The 15,000-nt window shown below is 50.7% G+C and overlaps 1 protein-coding gene across 1 annotated transcript; it reads left to right on the forward strand.

The window, feature by feature from the left end:
• Nucleotides 1-1,677: 1,677 nt before the first annotated feature.
• On the forward strand, nucleotides 1,678-13,036 carry mmp24 (matrix metallopeptidase 24; the record flags this gene model as incomplete). Its single annotated transcript, XM_080522120.1, is given in 10 exon segments — nucleotides 1,678-1,769; nucleotides 1,855-1,931; nucleotides 1,934-1,970; nucleotides 3,244-3,343; nucleotides 4,626-4,830; nucleotides 5,711-5,872; nucleotides 7,364-7,575; nucleotides 9,013-9,151; nucleotides 12,244-12,510; nucleotides 12,678-13,036. Coding segments are annotated over 10 exon segments (1,635 nt in total). The 5' UTR covers nucleotides 1,678-1,692.
• Nucleotides 13,037-15,000: the final 1,964 nt, after the last annotated feature.

Here is a 15,000-nt window from a genome sequence, read left to right on the forward strand (position 1 = left end):
GTTCATGTGTGTGTGTGTGTGTGTGTGTGTTGTGTGTGTGTGTGTGTGTGTGTGTGTGTGTGTGTGTGTGTGTTGTGTGTGTGTGTGTGTGTGTGTGTGTGTGTGTGTGTGTGTGTGTGTGTGTGTGTGTGTGTGTGTGTGTGTTCTCGATGTTCTAGACGTTCTAGAGCAGCGAAGCTCCGTTTTCAGGTTTGATGCCAAATAAAATGTGTCTGAAATGAAGCAAGACAAAATTTTCCTTCATGAAATTCAACAGTAAAATTTTGATCTATTTCAGTTTTTGACACTTCGGTTCCACTTCTGTCACACATTTTGCTCATTTTCTCCCCTTTTGTTCAAATGTTTTCTCTTTTAAAATGGTTTTTCAGTTTTCTTTTTCCTTTTTCCTAGTTCTTTTCTTTTCCTGGTCCTGATTTGGTTTTTCCAAAAAAAAAAAAAAAAAGTGGCACAAGCAGTTTCTAAAAGTTTGACGGTTAATTTGAACGTAAATGCAGTTATTTGTTTTCTTACTTTCTAAATGTTCAGCAGGTCAGCGATGGACTGCAGGTTTATTAAGAGTTTCAGCCACAGCGTCTCGACTGGCGTCTGAAGGGTTAATTTCTGCTGGTTTGATCAGGTTGACTTTCAGATTTAGATTTTCAGATTTGAGCCAAACAATTTGGAAAAAACCAACATTCTCATCTTTGTCTGAAAGGGTCCATCTGAGTCTCAGCCGCTCTTATTCTGAAAGGGTCCATCTGAGTCTCAGCCGCTCTTATCTGAAAGGGTCCATCTGAGTCTCAGCCGCTCTTATTCTGAAAGGGTCCGCCTGTGTCTCAGTCGCTCTTGTTCTGAAAGGGTCATCTGAGTCTCAGCCGCTCTTGTTCTGAAAGGGTCCATCTGAGTCTCAGCCGCTCTTGTTCTGAAGGGTTATTGTGTGTCTCAGCCGCTCTTATTCTGAAAGGGTTAATGTGTGTCTCAGCCGCTCTTGTTCTGAAAGGGTTATTGTGTGTCTCAGCCGCTCTTATTCTGAAAGGGTTAATGTGTGTCTCAGCCGCTCTTATTCTGAAAGGGTTGTTGTGTGTCTCAGCCGCTCTTGTTCTGAAGGGATATTGTGTGTCTCAGCCGCTCTTATTCTGAAAGGGTTAATGTGTGTCTCAGCCGCTCTTGTTCTGAAAGGGATATTGTGTGTCTCAGCCGCTCTTATTCTGAAAGGGTTAATGTGTGTCTCAGCCGCTCTTATTCTGAAAGGGTTATTGTGTGTCTCAGCCGCTCTTGTTCTGAAAGGGATATTGTGTGTCTCAGCCGCTCTTATTCTGAAAGGGTTAATGTGTGTCTCAGCCGCTCTTATTCTGAAAGGGTTATTGTGTGTCTCAGCCGCTCTTATTCTGAAAGGGTTATTGTGTGTCTCAGCCGCTCTTGTTCTGAAAGGGATATTGTGTGTCTCAGCCGCTCTTATTCTGAAAGGGTTAATGTGTGTCTCAGCGCTCTTATTCTGAAAGGGTTAATGTGTGTCTCAGCCGCTCTTGTTCTGAAAGGGTCCGCCTGTGTCTCAGCCGCCCACGTCACGCTGCAGGCCGCTGTGTTGGATTCCCGTGACCTCTGACCTCTAAGCCCCGCCCCCCACTCTGCCCCTGCAGACCTGGCTGAAGAGCTACGGCTACCTGCTGCCCCACGACCTGCGGGCGTCGGGACCTGCGGCAGGAGAAGGCCATGCAGTCGGCCGTGGCGGCCATGCAGCGCTTCTACGGCATCCCGGTGACGGGCGTCCTGGACGAGACCACCGTCGAGTGAGTCCCCGGGCCGCCCTGGAGGCGGAGCCTCCGTGGGGACGGGCGCCACGCCTTCACGTCCCGCTGTGTCTGTCCCCCTCAGGTGGATGCGGCGTCCCCGCTGCGGCGTCCCGGACCACCCCCACACCAGCCGCCGGCAGAGGAGCAGGCGCTACGCCCTGACGGGCAGAAGTGGAGGGACAAGAGGATCTCGTACAGGTGAGGCCACGCCCACTCACCCGAGGCCACGCCCTCTCACCTGTCCTGCTCCCCGGCAAGACGGTGAACGCAGCACGAGCCCAGATGGCCCAGATGTTCAACAACACCTGGATTGGACAGAGAGGGAGACGAAACACTTCCTGTCTCTCTCTCTCTCTCTCTCTCTCTCTCTCTCTCTCTCTCTCTCTCTCCTCTCTCTCTCTCTCTCTTCTCATGTTTTCTTTGATCTGTTCTTTCCTGTGTAAAGCAGCTCAGCTCTCTAATGTGGTCTAATGCAGTTTACGTTTTGTCCCACGGGACCTTGAACACATCACGGCTCTCAGGACGGCTGCTTCTGTCCATTTCATCCTCCCTCCATCTCTCCATCTCTCCACCCTCCATCTCTCCATCTCTCCACCCTCCATCCCTCCATCTCTCCACCCTCCATCCCCTCCCTCCATCTCTCCCCTCCATCTCTCCCTCCATCTCTCCCTCCATCTCTCCCTCCATCTCTCCATCCTGGTCCGAGGGTCTGAAGGTTTAAGTTTCACTTTCCTGCAACTGAATCAACTAAAAGGATTTTAATTCAATTGTCTTCATCTCAAGAGGTGTGTGTGTGTGTGTGTGTGTGTGTGTGTGTGTGTGTGTGTGTGTGTGTGTGTGTGTGTGTGTGTGTGTGTGTGTGTGTGTGTTGGCCTCACCATCACAATGTTTCACACATTAACTCTTACTCTGTCTCTCTCTCTCTGTTGACACTGTTTACAGTTTGTTTGCAACTGTAAACAGTGTCAAACACGACTGTAAACAAACGTGTTTGTTTACAGTGTGTTTGCAGTATATTTACAGTTTGTATACACTGTGTTTACAGTGTGTTTACAGTTTGTTTACAGTGTGTTTACAGTATATTTACAGTTTGTTTACAGTGTGTTTACAGTATATTTACAGTTTGTTTACAGTGTGTTTACAGTTTGTTTACAGTGTGTTTACAGTATATTTACAGTTGTTTACAGTGTGTTTACAGTATATTTACAGCTTGTTTACACTGTGTTTACACTGTATAAACTCCTCCTGCTCCTCCTCCTCCTGCTCCTCCTCCTCCTCCTCCTGCTCCTCCTCCTGCTCCTCCTCCTCTCCTCCTCCCCCTCCTCCTCCTCCTCCTCCTGCTCCTCCTCCTCCTCCTCTCCTCTCCTCTCCTCCTCCTCCTCCTGCTCCTCCTCCTCCTCCTCCTCCTCCTGCTCCTCCTGCTCCTCCTCCTCCTCCTCCTCCTCCTCCTCTCCTCCTCCTCCTCCTGCAGCATCTCTAACTTCACGCCCAAGGTGGGAGAGAAAGACACCCAGCGGGCGATCAGACAGGCGTTCTCCGTGTGGCAGACGGTGACGCCGCTCAGCTTCCAGGTCAGTCGGTCTTCAGGCTCAGAGTGGCGGCGAGGGGGCGTGGCCTCCAGGGCTGGTCTCAGCCAATCAGAGCTCAGGACTGAGCGTTCGGCGGGTTTCTGGGAATCCGTTGCCACGACAACGTTTCTCTGAGCCGTTGCAAACGCGTCTTCTTGAAATCGACTCCCAAGGTGGAACTTTTCAAAAACGTTGCCACTCCGTGGTTGTGAGTTGTTAGAGCGCTGCTCCTGGTCTCCATGGAAACGGAGGGAACCACTTTGTGAGGGTCAGCTACTGCACACAGTCACCGTGGCAACCAGGCGCTCTGCACATGCTCAGTAGAGCCAATCAGAACAACGTTTCCTCGCTGGTGTCACGACTCCCAGTCCTCATTGTCCCGGACTGGGACTTTTATTTTGACAGTCACTGGGATAACTAAGAATCTAAGAAGTTCAGAGCTCATTGTTTATGTGTGTTTTCAGTACAGGAAGAAACAACAGCGCCATCCAGTGTCTCTAGTGTCTCCAGTGTATCTAGTGTCTCCAGTGTCTCCAGTGTCTCTAGTGTCTCCAGTGTCTCTAGTGTCTCCAGTGTCTCCAGTGTTTCTAGTGTCTCCAGTGTCTCTAGTGTCTCCAGTGTTTCTAGTGTATCTAGTGTCTCCAGTGTTTCTAGTGTCTCCAGTGTCTCTAGTGTCTCCAGTGTCTCCAGTGTTTCTAGTGTCTCCAGTGTCTCTAGTGTCTCCAGTGTTTCTAGTGTATCTAGTGTCTCCAGTGTCTCTAGTGTCTCCAGTGTCTCCAGTGTCTCTAGTGTTTCTAGTGTCTCCAGTGTCTCTAGTGTTTTTAGTGTCTCCAGGGTCTCCAGTGTCTCCAGTGTCTCCAGTGTCTCTAGTGTCTCCAGTGTCTCCAGTGTATCTAGTGTCTCCAGTGTCTCTAGTGTCTCCAGTGTCTCTAGTGTTTCTAGTGTTTCTAGTGTCTCCAGTGTCTCCAGTGTCTCCAGTGTCTCCAGTGTCTCCAGTGTCTCTAGTGTTTCTAGTGTCTCCAGTGTCTCCAGTGTCTCCAGTGTCTCTAGTGTCTCTAGTGTCTCCAGTGTTTCTAGTGTCTCCAGTGTCTCCAGTGTCTCTACTGGTTAGAACCCTGAAATGCAGAAACGATGTGTTTTCATATGAAACGTTGTCGTGAAAACGAGGCCTTCGTTGTTGTTGGACAAACGCTGCGACAGACCAAAGACGTGATTTGAGGAAGTTTATTTTGAAGGAGGTAAATTTGAAGGGTTTTGGGCTGACGGGTCTGACTCGTCTCACCAGGAGGTTCCGTACTCGGAGATCAAGAACGACGGCAAAGAGGCCGACATCATGATCTTCTTCGCCTCCGGTTTCCATGGCGACAGCTCCCCGTTTGACGGCGAGGGCGGTTTCCTGGCGCACGCCTACTTCCCCGGCGCCGGCATCGGGGGAGACACTCACTTCGACTCCGACGAGCCGTGGACGCTCGGCAACGCCAACCACGACGGTGAGTCAGCACTTCCTGCGTCGCAGGTCAAAGGTCGTGTTCGTCGACGAGGCACCACGCGGCGTTAGCGACCTAGCCTGGACGGATGCTAGCCCTGATAGCTGAGTCAGCGTTTCGCTTCGCCGGCGTCCAGCAGAGGGCGTGTTGAGGTGGTGGCGGTGAAAACAAACAAGGTTGAATATAGAAGTTGGTGGAGCGGCTCGGCTCTCAGTCAGGAGGTTGCTGGTTCGATTCCCCGTCTGTCTGTGTGTCAAAGTATAAAACGCTGAACGCCGAACGATTGCTTCTTCTTAGAAGAACTTCACTGCAACAAACAAACAAACAACAACCTGAGAGTCTTTGTTCTGTTACTGAGAGCGCGACGTCCAGTTGCTTTGATGGTGTTCAGATCAAAGTACCAGGTGGTGCCACTGCACACACACACACACAGTAATTGAAAGATGAGAGGAGATAAAGGGAGTCCTGCGCCGCTCTGAAAGTTAATGTGAGGTTCAGAAGACGGGACGAGGACGGGACGAGGACGGGATGAGGACGAGGACGGGACGAGGACGAGCAGGCCGGCGTCTGTGTGGCAGTGGAGGGATCAGTGTCTGATCAACCTGAAGACACTGCTGAGGACATGAAAACCGTCCTGAGAGACGAAGGTCAACCTCCCGGAGCAGAAGGACGCCTGAGGTCTCGGCGTTACCGTGTGGAGATGGTTCACTAGACGAGTCCCGCTGGAGGACAGAACTTCTCTCCATTCAGACACACTGACGACGACCCGACAGATCGTTTTCAAAATGGAGTCTCAAAACGAGCCCGAGGCCGGTGGTCATAATGTTGTGGCTGATCAGTGATGTTCTTATTTCACCTGCTGCCCCCCCCTCCTGCTTCACAGGGAACGACCTGTTCCTGGTGGCGGTCCACGAGCTGGGCCACGCCCTGGGCCTGGAGCACTCCAACGACCCCAGCGCCATCATGGCGCCGTTCTACCAGTACATGGACACGAGCAACTTCAAGCTGCCGCTGGACGACCTGCAGGGGATCCAGAAGATCTACGGTGGGTCGTAGGGTCCAGGTCCAGAAGGTCTACGGTGGGTCGTAGGGTCCAGGTCCAGAAGGTCTACGGTGGGTCGTAGGGTTCAGGTCCAGAAGGTCTATGGTGGGTCGTAGGGTCCAGGTCCAGAAGGTCTACGGTGGGTCGTAGGGTCCAGGTCCAGAAGGTCTACGGTGGGTCGTAGGGTCCAGGTCCAGAAGGTCTACGGTGGGTCGTAGGGTTCAGGTCCAGAAGGTCTATGGTGGGTCGTAGGGTCCAGGTCCAGAAGGTCTACGGTGGGTCGTAGGGTCCAGGTCCAGAAGGTCTACGGTGGGTCGTAGGGTTCAGGTCCAGAAGGTCTATGGTGGGTCGTAGGGTCCAGGTCCAGAAGGTCTACGGTGGGTCGTAGGGTTCAGGTCCAGAAGGTCTACGGTGGGTCGTAGGGTCCAGGTCCAGAAGGTCTACGGTGGGTCGTAGGGTTCAGGTCCAGAAGGTCTACGGTGGGTCGTAGGGTTCAGGTCCAGAAGGTCTACGGTGGGTCGTAGGGTTCAGGTCCAGAAGGTCTATGGTGGGTCGTAGGGTTCAGGTCCAGAAGGTCTACGGTGGGTCGTAGGGTTCAGGTCCAGAAGTAGTAGTAGTAGTAGAAGTAGTAGTAGATGCAGATGTAGTAGTAGAAGTAGCAGTAGCAGTAGCAGTAGAAGTAGCAGTAGAAGTAGCAGTAGACGTAGCAGTAGTAGTAGAAGTAGCAGTAGAAGTAGCAGTAGCAGTAGCAGTAGCAGTAGCAGTAGCAGTAGAAGTAGCAGTAGCAGTAGCAGTAGCAGTAGCAGTAGCAGTAGTAGTAGAAGTAGCAGTAGAAGTAGCAGTAGCAGTAGCAGTAGCAGTAGCAGTAGCAGTAGAAGTAGCAGTAGAAGTAGCAGTAGCAGTAGCAGTAGAAGTAGCAGTAGAAGTAGCAGTAGAAGTAGCAGTAGCAGTAGCAGTAGAAGTAGCAGTAGCAGTAGCAGTAGCAGTAGAAGTAGCAGTAGAAGTAGCAGTAGCAGTAGTAGTAGAAGTAGCAGTAGCAGTAGAAGTAGCAGTAGAAGTAGCAGTAGAAGTAGCAGTAGCAGTAGCAGTAGAAGTAGCAGTAGAAGTAGCAGTAGAAGTAGCAGTAGCAGTAGCAGTAGAAGTAGCAGTAGAAGTAGCAGTAGAAGTAGCAGTAGAAGTAGCAGTAGCAGTAGCAGTAGAAGTAGCAGTAGAAGTAGCAGTAGAAGTAGCAGTAGCAGTAGCAGTAGAAGTAGCAGTAGAAGTAGCAGTAGAAGTAGCAGTAGAAGTAGCAGTAGCAGTAGCAGTAGAAGTAGCAGTAGCAGTAGAAGTAGCAGTAGAAGTAGCAGTAGAAGTAGCAGTAGAAGTAGCAGTAGCAGTAGCAGTAGAAGTAGCAGTAGCAGTAGCAGTAGAAGTAGCAGTAGCAGTAGCAGTAGAAGTAGCAGTAGAAGTAGCAGTAGCAGTAGAAGTGATCCTAAAGCTCAGGTGTTTCCCCAGGAATCCCCACCGCCATGCTGGAGCCCACCCGCCCCCTCCCCACCCTCCCCTCTAGAAGGACTCACTCCTCCGACCGTAAACACGAGCGCCCCCCCCGCCCGGCCCGCCCCCCCGGCGACCGCCCCGCGTTGCCCGGCAACGGAAAACCCAACATCTGTGACGGCAACTTCAACACCGTGGCGTTCTTCAGGAGGGAGATGTTCGTCTTCAAGGTGAGCAAACTCTCAGCTGTTTACCTAAACCTGACCTAAAGCTGAACTAAACCTGAACTAACCTGACCTAACCTGACCTAAAGCTGAACAAAACCTGACCTAACCTGAACTAAACCTGAACTAACCTGACCTAACCTGACCTAAAGCTGAACAAAACCTGACCTAACCTGAACTAAACCTGAACTAAACCTGACCTAAACCTGACCTAAACCTGAACTAACCTGAACTAACCAGAACTCACCAGAACTCACCAGAACTGCTCTCAGGTCAGCTTCTGGAAGCTTCTGCCTCTTCCTCTACCTGCTGGAGTCTCTTTGATGTTTTGTGTTTCTTTGTGGTTGTTTCATAAGAAAGATGGAATATCGACAAAAAAAGATGGAATATAGATGGGAGACAGACGGGGGACAGACGGGGGACAGACGGGAGACAGACGGGAGACAGACGGGGGACAGACGGGAAACAGATGGGAGACAGACGGGAGACAGATTGGGGACAGACGGGAGACAGATGGGAGACAGATGGGAGACAGATGGGAGACAGATGGGAGACAGACGGGAGACAGACGGGAAACAGATGGGAGACAGACGGGAGACAGATTGGGGACAGACGGGGACAGGCGGGGGACAGATGGGAGACAGACGGGGGACAGACCGTCTCACGGTGGGTCAGAGACGATGGAATACAAAGAAAGGTCACATGAGTTGAAAATCAAAGTACCTGGAAGATCGTCACAACAACAAATCCATCAAAGTGAGACACAAAACAACAAAGACAAAATAAACAAGTTTCCCGTTTCTTTCCTTGGTTTCAAAATAAAAGCACAAAATTTCCCAGAGAGACTGCAGCGTGTCCCTGAACGCACCGCGGGGTTTCCTGCCGCCTCCAGCGGCGGGTGGAGTCAGGACACCGCCTCCGGAGCTTATTATGGGATGTTTGCTCTCTTCTTATGGATGTGACTCATCGATTCTTTTTCTGCTGGAGACAGAAGAGTGTGTGTGTGTGTGTGTGTGTGTGTGTGTGTGTGTGTGTGTGTGTGTGTGTGTGTGTGTGTGTGTGTGTGTGTGTGTGTGTGTGTGTGTGTGTGTGTGTGTGTGTGTGTGTGTGAGGAGAGTCAGAGAACCACTGTGTCCTAGATTCACCCACGCCAAATGATAATGAGTTCAGATTGATGCTCACTCCCCCCCCCCCCCCCCGTCCTTCCTCACAATCTTCCGTCTCTCCTGCTTTGATCTTGCGTTCCAGTTTCCTTTCATCATCACAGTTTCTCCCTTTTTTTAAGGAAAAATCTCCCCGAGTTTGATTTCAACTTAAAAGTCAAGTTATTTCAGCGCCCCCCCTCCAGCTGAGCCCGACGGTTTCGTCGCCGGCTGCTGTGGCGGGTGTTTGGCGCTGCGCTGTGATTGGCCGGCGGGGTGTTGATGGTCTGTGGTCCTGCAGGACCGCTGGTTCTGGCGCCTGAGGAACAACAAGGTCCAGGAGGGCTACCCCATGCAGATCGACCAGTTCTGGAAGGGCCTGCCGCCGCGCATCGACGCCGCCTACGAGAGGTCGGACGGAAAATTTGTCTTCTTCAAAGGTGAGGCCCGACCGGCGCCACCTGGAGGACAGGAGTCCAGATACATTCATCACACATCAGAGGTAGAATTGATTGAATTCCACAATCAAATATCGAGAAAAGGAAACGACCAACATGACGGCGGAGACCCAGACGGACTGAGGCTCCGCCCACACGCCGCCGCCGCTTCCTGTCACCACCAAAACAACTGAAGAATGAAGAAAGAATGAAAACAGATGAAAGAAAAAAGCAGGATTCTATCATTTAAGACCAGGAGAAGCTGGTCTTCCTCCTCCACCTCCTCCGTCTCCTCCTCCACCTCCAGCAGGAGACGAGACGTGATACAGATTGTTTTCATTCTAAAGCAATTTATTGTGGTGAAATTGTGGTTAAATCAAAGTCCAGGTTTACAGACTCTGACAATAGAAATCAAAATAAATGTAATTAAAATGCGCCGCTTGTTTCAGAAGCTGCTCTCAACGTCTAGAAGGAAACGATTCTGTCTAGAAGGAAACGATTCTGTCTAGAAGGAAACGATTCTGTCTAGAAGGAAACGATTCTGTCTAAAAGGAAACGATTCTGTCTAGAAGGACGTCACTCCATCTCTTCATCTTTATTAGTGTTCATCAGTGTTTGATCTCCGGTTATTTAAAGAAGAAAACTTTGTTTCTAACCTCTTTGTATTTTCCTACATCTTAACAATAAGACTGAATATAGAGCAGCCGAGCAGCCGAGCAGCACCTAAACCCAGACGACTCGTCCACTAAACTACACACCCGGACGACTCGTCCACTAAACTACACACCCGGACGACTCGTCCACTAAACTACAAACCCAGACGACTCGTTCACTAAACTACAAACCCAGATGACCCGTCCACTAAACTACAAACCCAGACGACTCGTCCACTAAACTACAAACCCGGACGACTCGTCCACTAAACTGCAAACCCGGACGACTCGTCCACTAAACTGCAAACACAGATGACCCGTCCACTAAACTACAAACCCGGACGACTCGTCCACTAAACTACAAACCCAGACGACCCGTCCACTAAACTACAAACCCAGACGACTCGTCCACTAAACTGCAAACCCGGACGACTCGTCCACTAAACTGCAAACCCGGACGACCCGTCCACTAAACTACAAACCCGGACGACTCGTCCACTAAACTGCAAACCCGGACGACCCGTCCACTAAACTACAAACCCGGACGACCCGTCCACTAAACTACAAACCCGGACGACTCGTCCACTAAACTGCAAACCCGGACGACCCGTCCACTAAACTACAAACCCAGACGACCCGTCCACTAAACTACAAACCCAGACGACCCGTCCACTAAACTGCAAACCCGGACGACTCGTCCACTAAACTACAAACCCAGACGACCCGTCCACTAAACTACAAACCCAGACGACTCGTCCACTAAACTGCAAACCCAGACGACCCGTCCACTAAACTACAAACCCAGACGACTCGTCCACTAAACTGCAAACCCAGACGACTCGTCCACTCAACTGCAAACCCGGACGACTCGTCCACTAAACTGCAAACCCAGACGACCCGTCCACTAAACTACAAACCCAGACGACCCGTCCACTAAACTGCAAACCCAGACGACTCGTCCACTCAACTGCAAACCCGGACGACTCGTCCACTAAACTACAAACCCAGACGACTCGTCCACTAAACTACAAACCCGGACAACTCGTCCACTAAACTACAAACCCGGACGACTCGTCCACTAAACTACAAACCCGGACGACTCGTCCACTAAACTACAAACCCGGACGACTCGTCCACTAAACTACAAACCCGGACGACTCGTCCACTAAACTACAAACCCGGACGACTCGTCCACTAAACTACAAACCCGGACGACTCGTCCACTAAACTACAAACCCTGACGACTCGTCCACTAAACTACAAACCCGGACGACCCGTCCACTAAACTACAAACCCAGACGACTCGTCCACTAAACTGCAAACCCGGACGACTCGTCCACTAAACTGCAAACCCGGACGACCCGTCCACTAAACTACAAACCCAGACGACTCGTCCACTAAACTACAAACCCTGACGACTCGTCCACTAAACTACAAACCCAGACGACTCGTCCACTAAACTACAAACCCAGACGACTCGTCCACTAAACTACAAACCCAGACGACTCGTCCACTAAACTACAAACCCAGAGGACCCGTCCACTAAACTACAAACCCAGACGACTCGTCCACTAAACTGCAAACCCGGACGACTCGTCCACTAAACTGCAAACCCGGACGACCCGTCCACTAAACTACAAACCCAGACGACTCGTCCACTAAACTACAAACCCTGACGACTCGTCCACTAAACTACAAACCCAGACGACTCGTCCACTAAACTACAAACCCTGACGACTCGTCCACTAAACTACAAACCCAGACGACCCGTTCACTAAACTACAAACCCAGACGACTCGTCCACTAAACTACAAACCCAGACGACCCGTCCACTAAACTACAAACCCGGACGACTCGTCCACTAAACTACAAACCCAGATGACCCGTCCACTAAACTACAAACCCGGACGACTCGTCCACTAAACTACAAACCCGGACGACTCGTCCACTAAACTACAAACCCGGACGACTCGTCCACTAAACTACAAACCCTGATGACTCGTCCACTAAACTGCAAACCCGGACAACTCGTCCACTAAACTACAAACCCGGACGACTCGTCCACTAAACTACAAACCCGGACGACTCGTCCACTAAACTACAAACCCGGACAACTCGTCCACTAAACTACAAACCCGGACGACTCGTCCACTAAACTACAAACCCGGACGACTCGTCCGCTGCAATTTCTTTCAGCATTATTGATTTGAAGGATTTCAAAGTATATTCCCCACATCATGAAGGATTATTAAGTGTACGTGACACAAAAACATAAGATATATGAATATATTTGACACGGTAATAAAGTTAAAACGAGGACTAGATGGCGGCGGGGAGTGATGCGTTCAGGACCATCACGCACACCAACAACATCATCGTTGGGGGGCGGCGCCCTCTACTGGCCAGCCGCCACTGCTGACCGCTGTGTCCTGTCCGGTCCAGGAGACAAGTTCTGGGTGTTCCGGGAGGTGACGGCGGAGCCGGGGTTCCCCCACAGCCTGGTGGAACTGGGCAGCTGCCTGCCGAGGGACGGCATCGACACGGCGCTGCGCTGGGAACCCGTCGGGAAAACCTACTTCTTCAAAGGCGACCAGTACTGGCGCTACAACGAGGAGAAGCGCACGGCCGACCCCGGGTACCCCAAACCCATCACGGTGTGGAAGGGCGTCCCCGACGGGCCCCAGGGGGCCTTCATCAGCCGGGAGGGATGTGAGTCCAGACGTAGACCATCTAGATCATAGATCTTCAGTTTGAAGCATCAAACTTCTCATTAAATGTCAAAGCGGAAATTCAGAATTCCTCATGAAGCTACAATATATATATATATTAATATATGTTTCAGAGCCCCGTAGAGTAACTCTGTTCTGCCCCCCCAGTCTACACGTACTTCTACAAGGGGAAGGAGTACTGGAAGTTCGACAACCAGAAGCTGACGGTGGAACCCGGGTACCCCAAGTCCATCCTGCGTGACTGGATGGGCTGCGACCAGTCCGACATGGAGCGCTCGGGCGGTAACCGCGGCGACCGCCAGCTGCCTCTGGACGACGTGGACATCATGGTGACCATCAACGACGTGCCCACCACGGTCAACGCCATCGCCGTGGTGATCCCCTGCGTCCTGTCGCTGTGCATCCTGGTGCTGGTCTACACCATCTTCCAGTTCAAGAACAAGGGCGTGCAGCAGAGCGCCATGGCGCCGCACTACTACAAGTACCCGGTCCAGGAGTGGGTATGACAGGCAGCCTCGGTCTGGACGGGCGCCACTTCCGCTCACGCGTCAATCAGCTGACCGGCCAATGAGAGACCGCGCTGACAGACGCTGGTTGTGTTAGCTTGCGCAGCGTGAAGCTCCGCGGTAGATTTAGACTTTGACTTCTCCGTCTTTCAGGACGAAGGAGTCGAGTTCATCTGACGTCCAGAGATCAGAAGAACAGGTCCTGCATAGAAAGGACGGTGTCCTCTTCGACCTGTCCTCTGGGACATGTCCTCTAGGACATGTCCTCTGGGACCTGTCCTCTGGGACCTGACGACACAGGGTCCTCTACTCAGTGAAAACAGAAAGACAAAGAGAAGCTCCTCAGAGCCTCCAAGTGAGTTTGAAGTCCTGCAGCCGCCGAAAAACTGCTCAAAACATCAAAGAGGAAAATCAAAGGGAGGACAGGACGGCCATAGACACAAAGAAAACCAACGATCCCTCAGTGGGTCGCTGATGTTTGTTATTTCTTTTGGATTGTTTGGAGACGTAAAACTGTACGAAGACCTTTTTTCTCTCTTTTCACCGTCGACCACAAAACACCACGAACACACACACACACACACACACACACACACACACACACACACACACACACACACACACACACACACACACACACACACACACACACACACACACACACACACACACACACACACAGGGGTAAGGGTTGGAGTCGTCAGCATGTTTCCTCAAACCAAACGGCTTCAAATTAATTCATTACATCTTTTCACTTTAACTGGAAAAAGTCGATCACTTTTAAACAAATATATTCGACATGTAAAGATGTTGGATGAGATCGTTTCCATGGAGACGGGGGCGTCGTCAGCAAATCAGCCTGATCTCAGTCCACATGTCTGCTGCGCCACTCGGGTTTGGTATCGTCTCGACCTGAAGCTTCGGGACTGAAAGATAAACCTGTAATTCCTGCGGTTGTACTGGAAACGTCCCTGAATAAAGTTCTAGGATGTTTAAAACAAATGGTTTAGGGCTGCAGACGTTAGTCGCTCGCTGTACAAAGTGTTAATGGAGCAACACAGTTTCTTTTAAAAGTACATTTTAGCCAATTATTCACTTGTAAAAGAACGATGGTATTTATTTATTTTCTTCTCCTCGTCCAACCAAACACTAAAGGGGTCTTGGCCTTGGTGTTGGTGTTGGTCTTGGTCTTGGTCTTGGTCTTGGCCTTGGTCTTGGTCTTGGTCTTGGTCTTGGTCTTGGCCTTGGTCTTGGTCTTGGTCTTGGTTTCCACCAGTTGGACTGATGTTGGTTGCAGGTGAAGAGCAGCGAGTCGTCGGCATACGGTGATGATTCACCAGGTGTCACTGTTAAACATGCTTGAGACGTAAAAGACAGACGAGGTCCAGGCGTCTTCACTGCCTGTCCCTCCATGTCCCTGAAAGGAACTTGTTGTTTGTTGAGACCAGGAGAGTCCAGAGTGTCTAGAAGTTGTTGACAACCAGGTGAAAACCTGTTCCTCACTGATTGTACTGAACACCATGAGAAACAGTGCAAGTTTTTAAACAAAGGTACATCCAGGCACATTTTTTACATTTATGTGAACGTATTTGGTTTTATTAGTGTCGCTGCTGGAATTTACTTCATTCAGATCATTTCTTCTGATCTTTTTTAATTTAGCAGCAGCTGAATTAGTACAGTGAAGGTTTTCCCTGCTTCTACTCTGTGAACTGGTTCTCCTGCTGCTCCCTGCTGGGAGGTGGAAGTTACAAGTTAGATTTGACGTCTTTCTGAGGAAAGTGTGTCGCTGCTCAGAACGACTCCTGACTGGAAGGCTGATCTCAAACCTCTTGGGGTTCTGGATCAGCTTCTTCACCATGGATCCATGCAGATGTTCTGGTTTCTCTCTGGTTTCTATCTGGTTTCTGGCCTCATGCTGGCGTCTTTCGCTCTTATCGTCACTTCCTGTAAGGTTTGACAAGAAC

The sequence above is a fragment of the Blennius ocellaris genome (assembly GCF_963422515.1).
Source record: "Blennius ocellaris genome assembly, contig: SCAFFOLD_425, whole genome shotgun sequence".
Classification (NCBI taxonomy): domain Eukaryota; kingdom Metazoa; phylum Chordata; class Actinopteri; order Blenniiformes; family Blenniidae; genus Blennius; species Blennius ocellaris.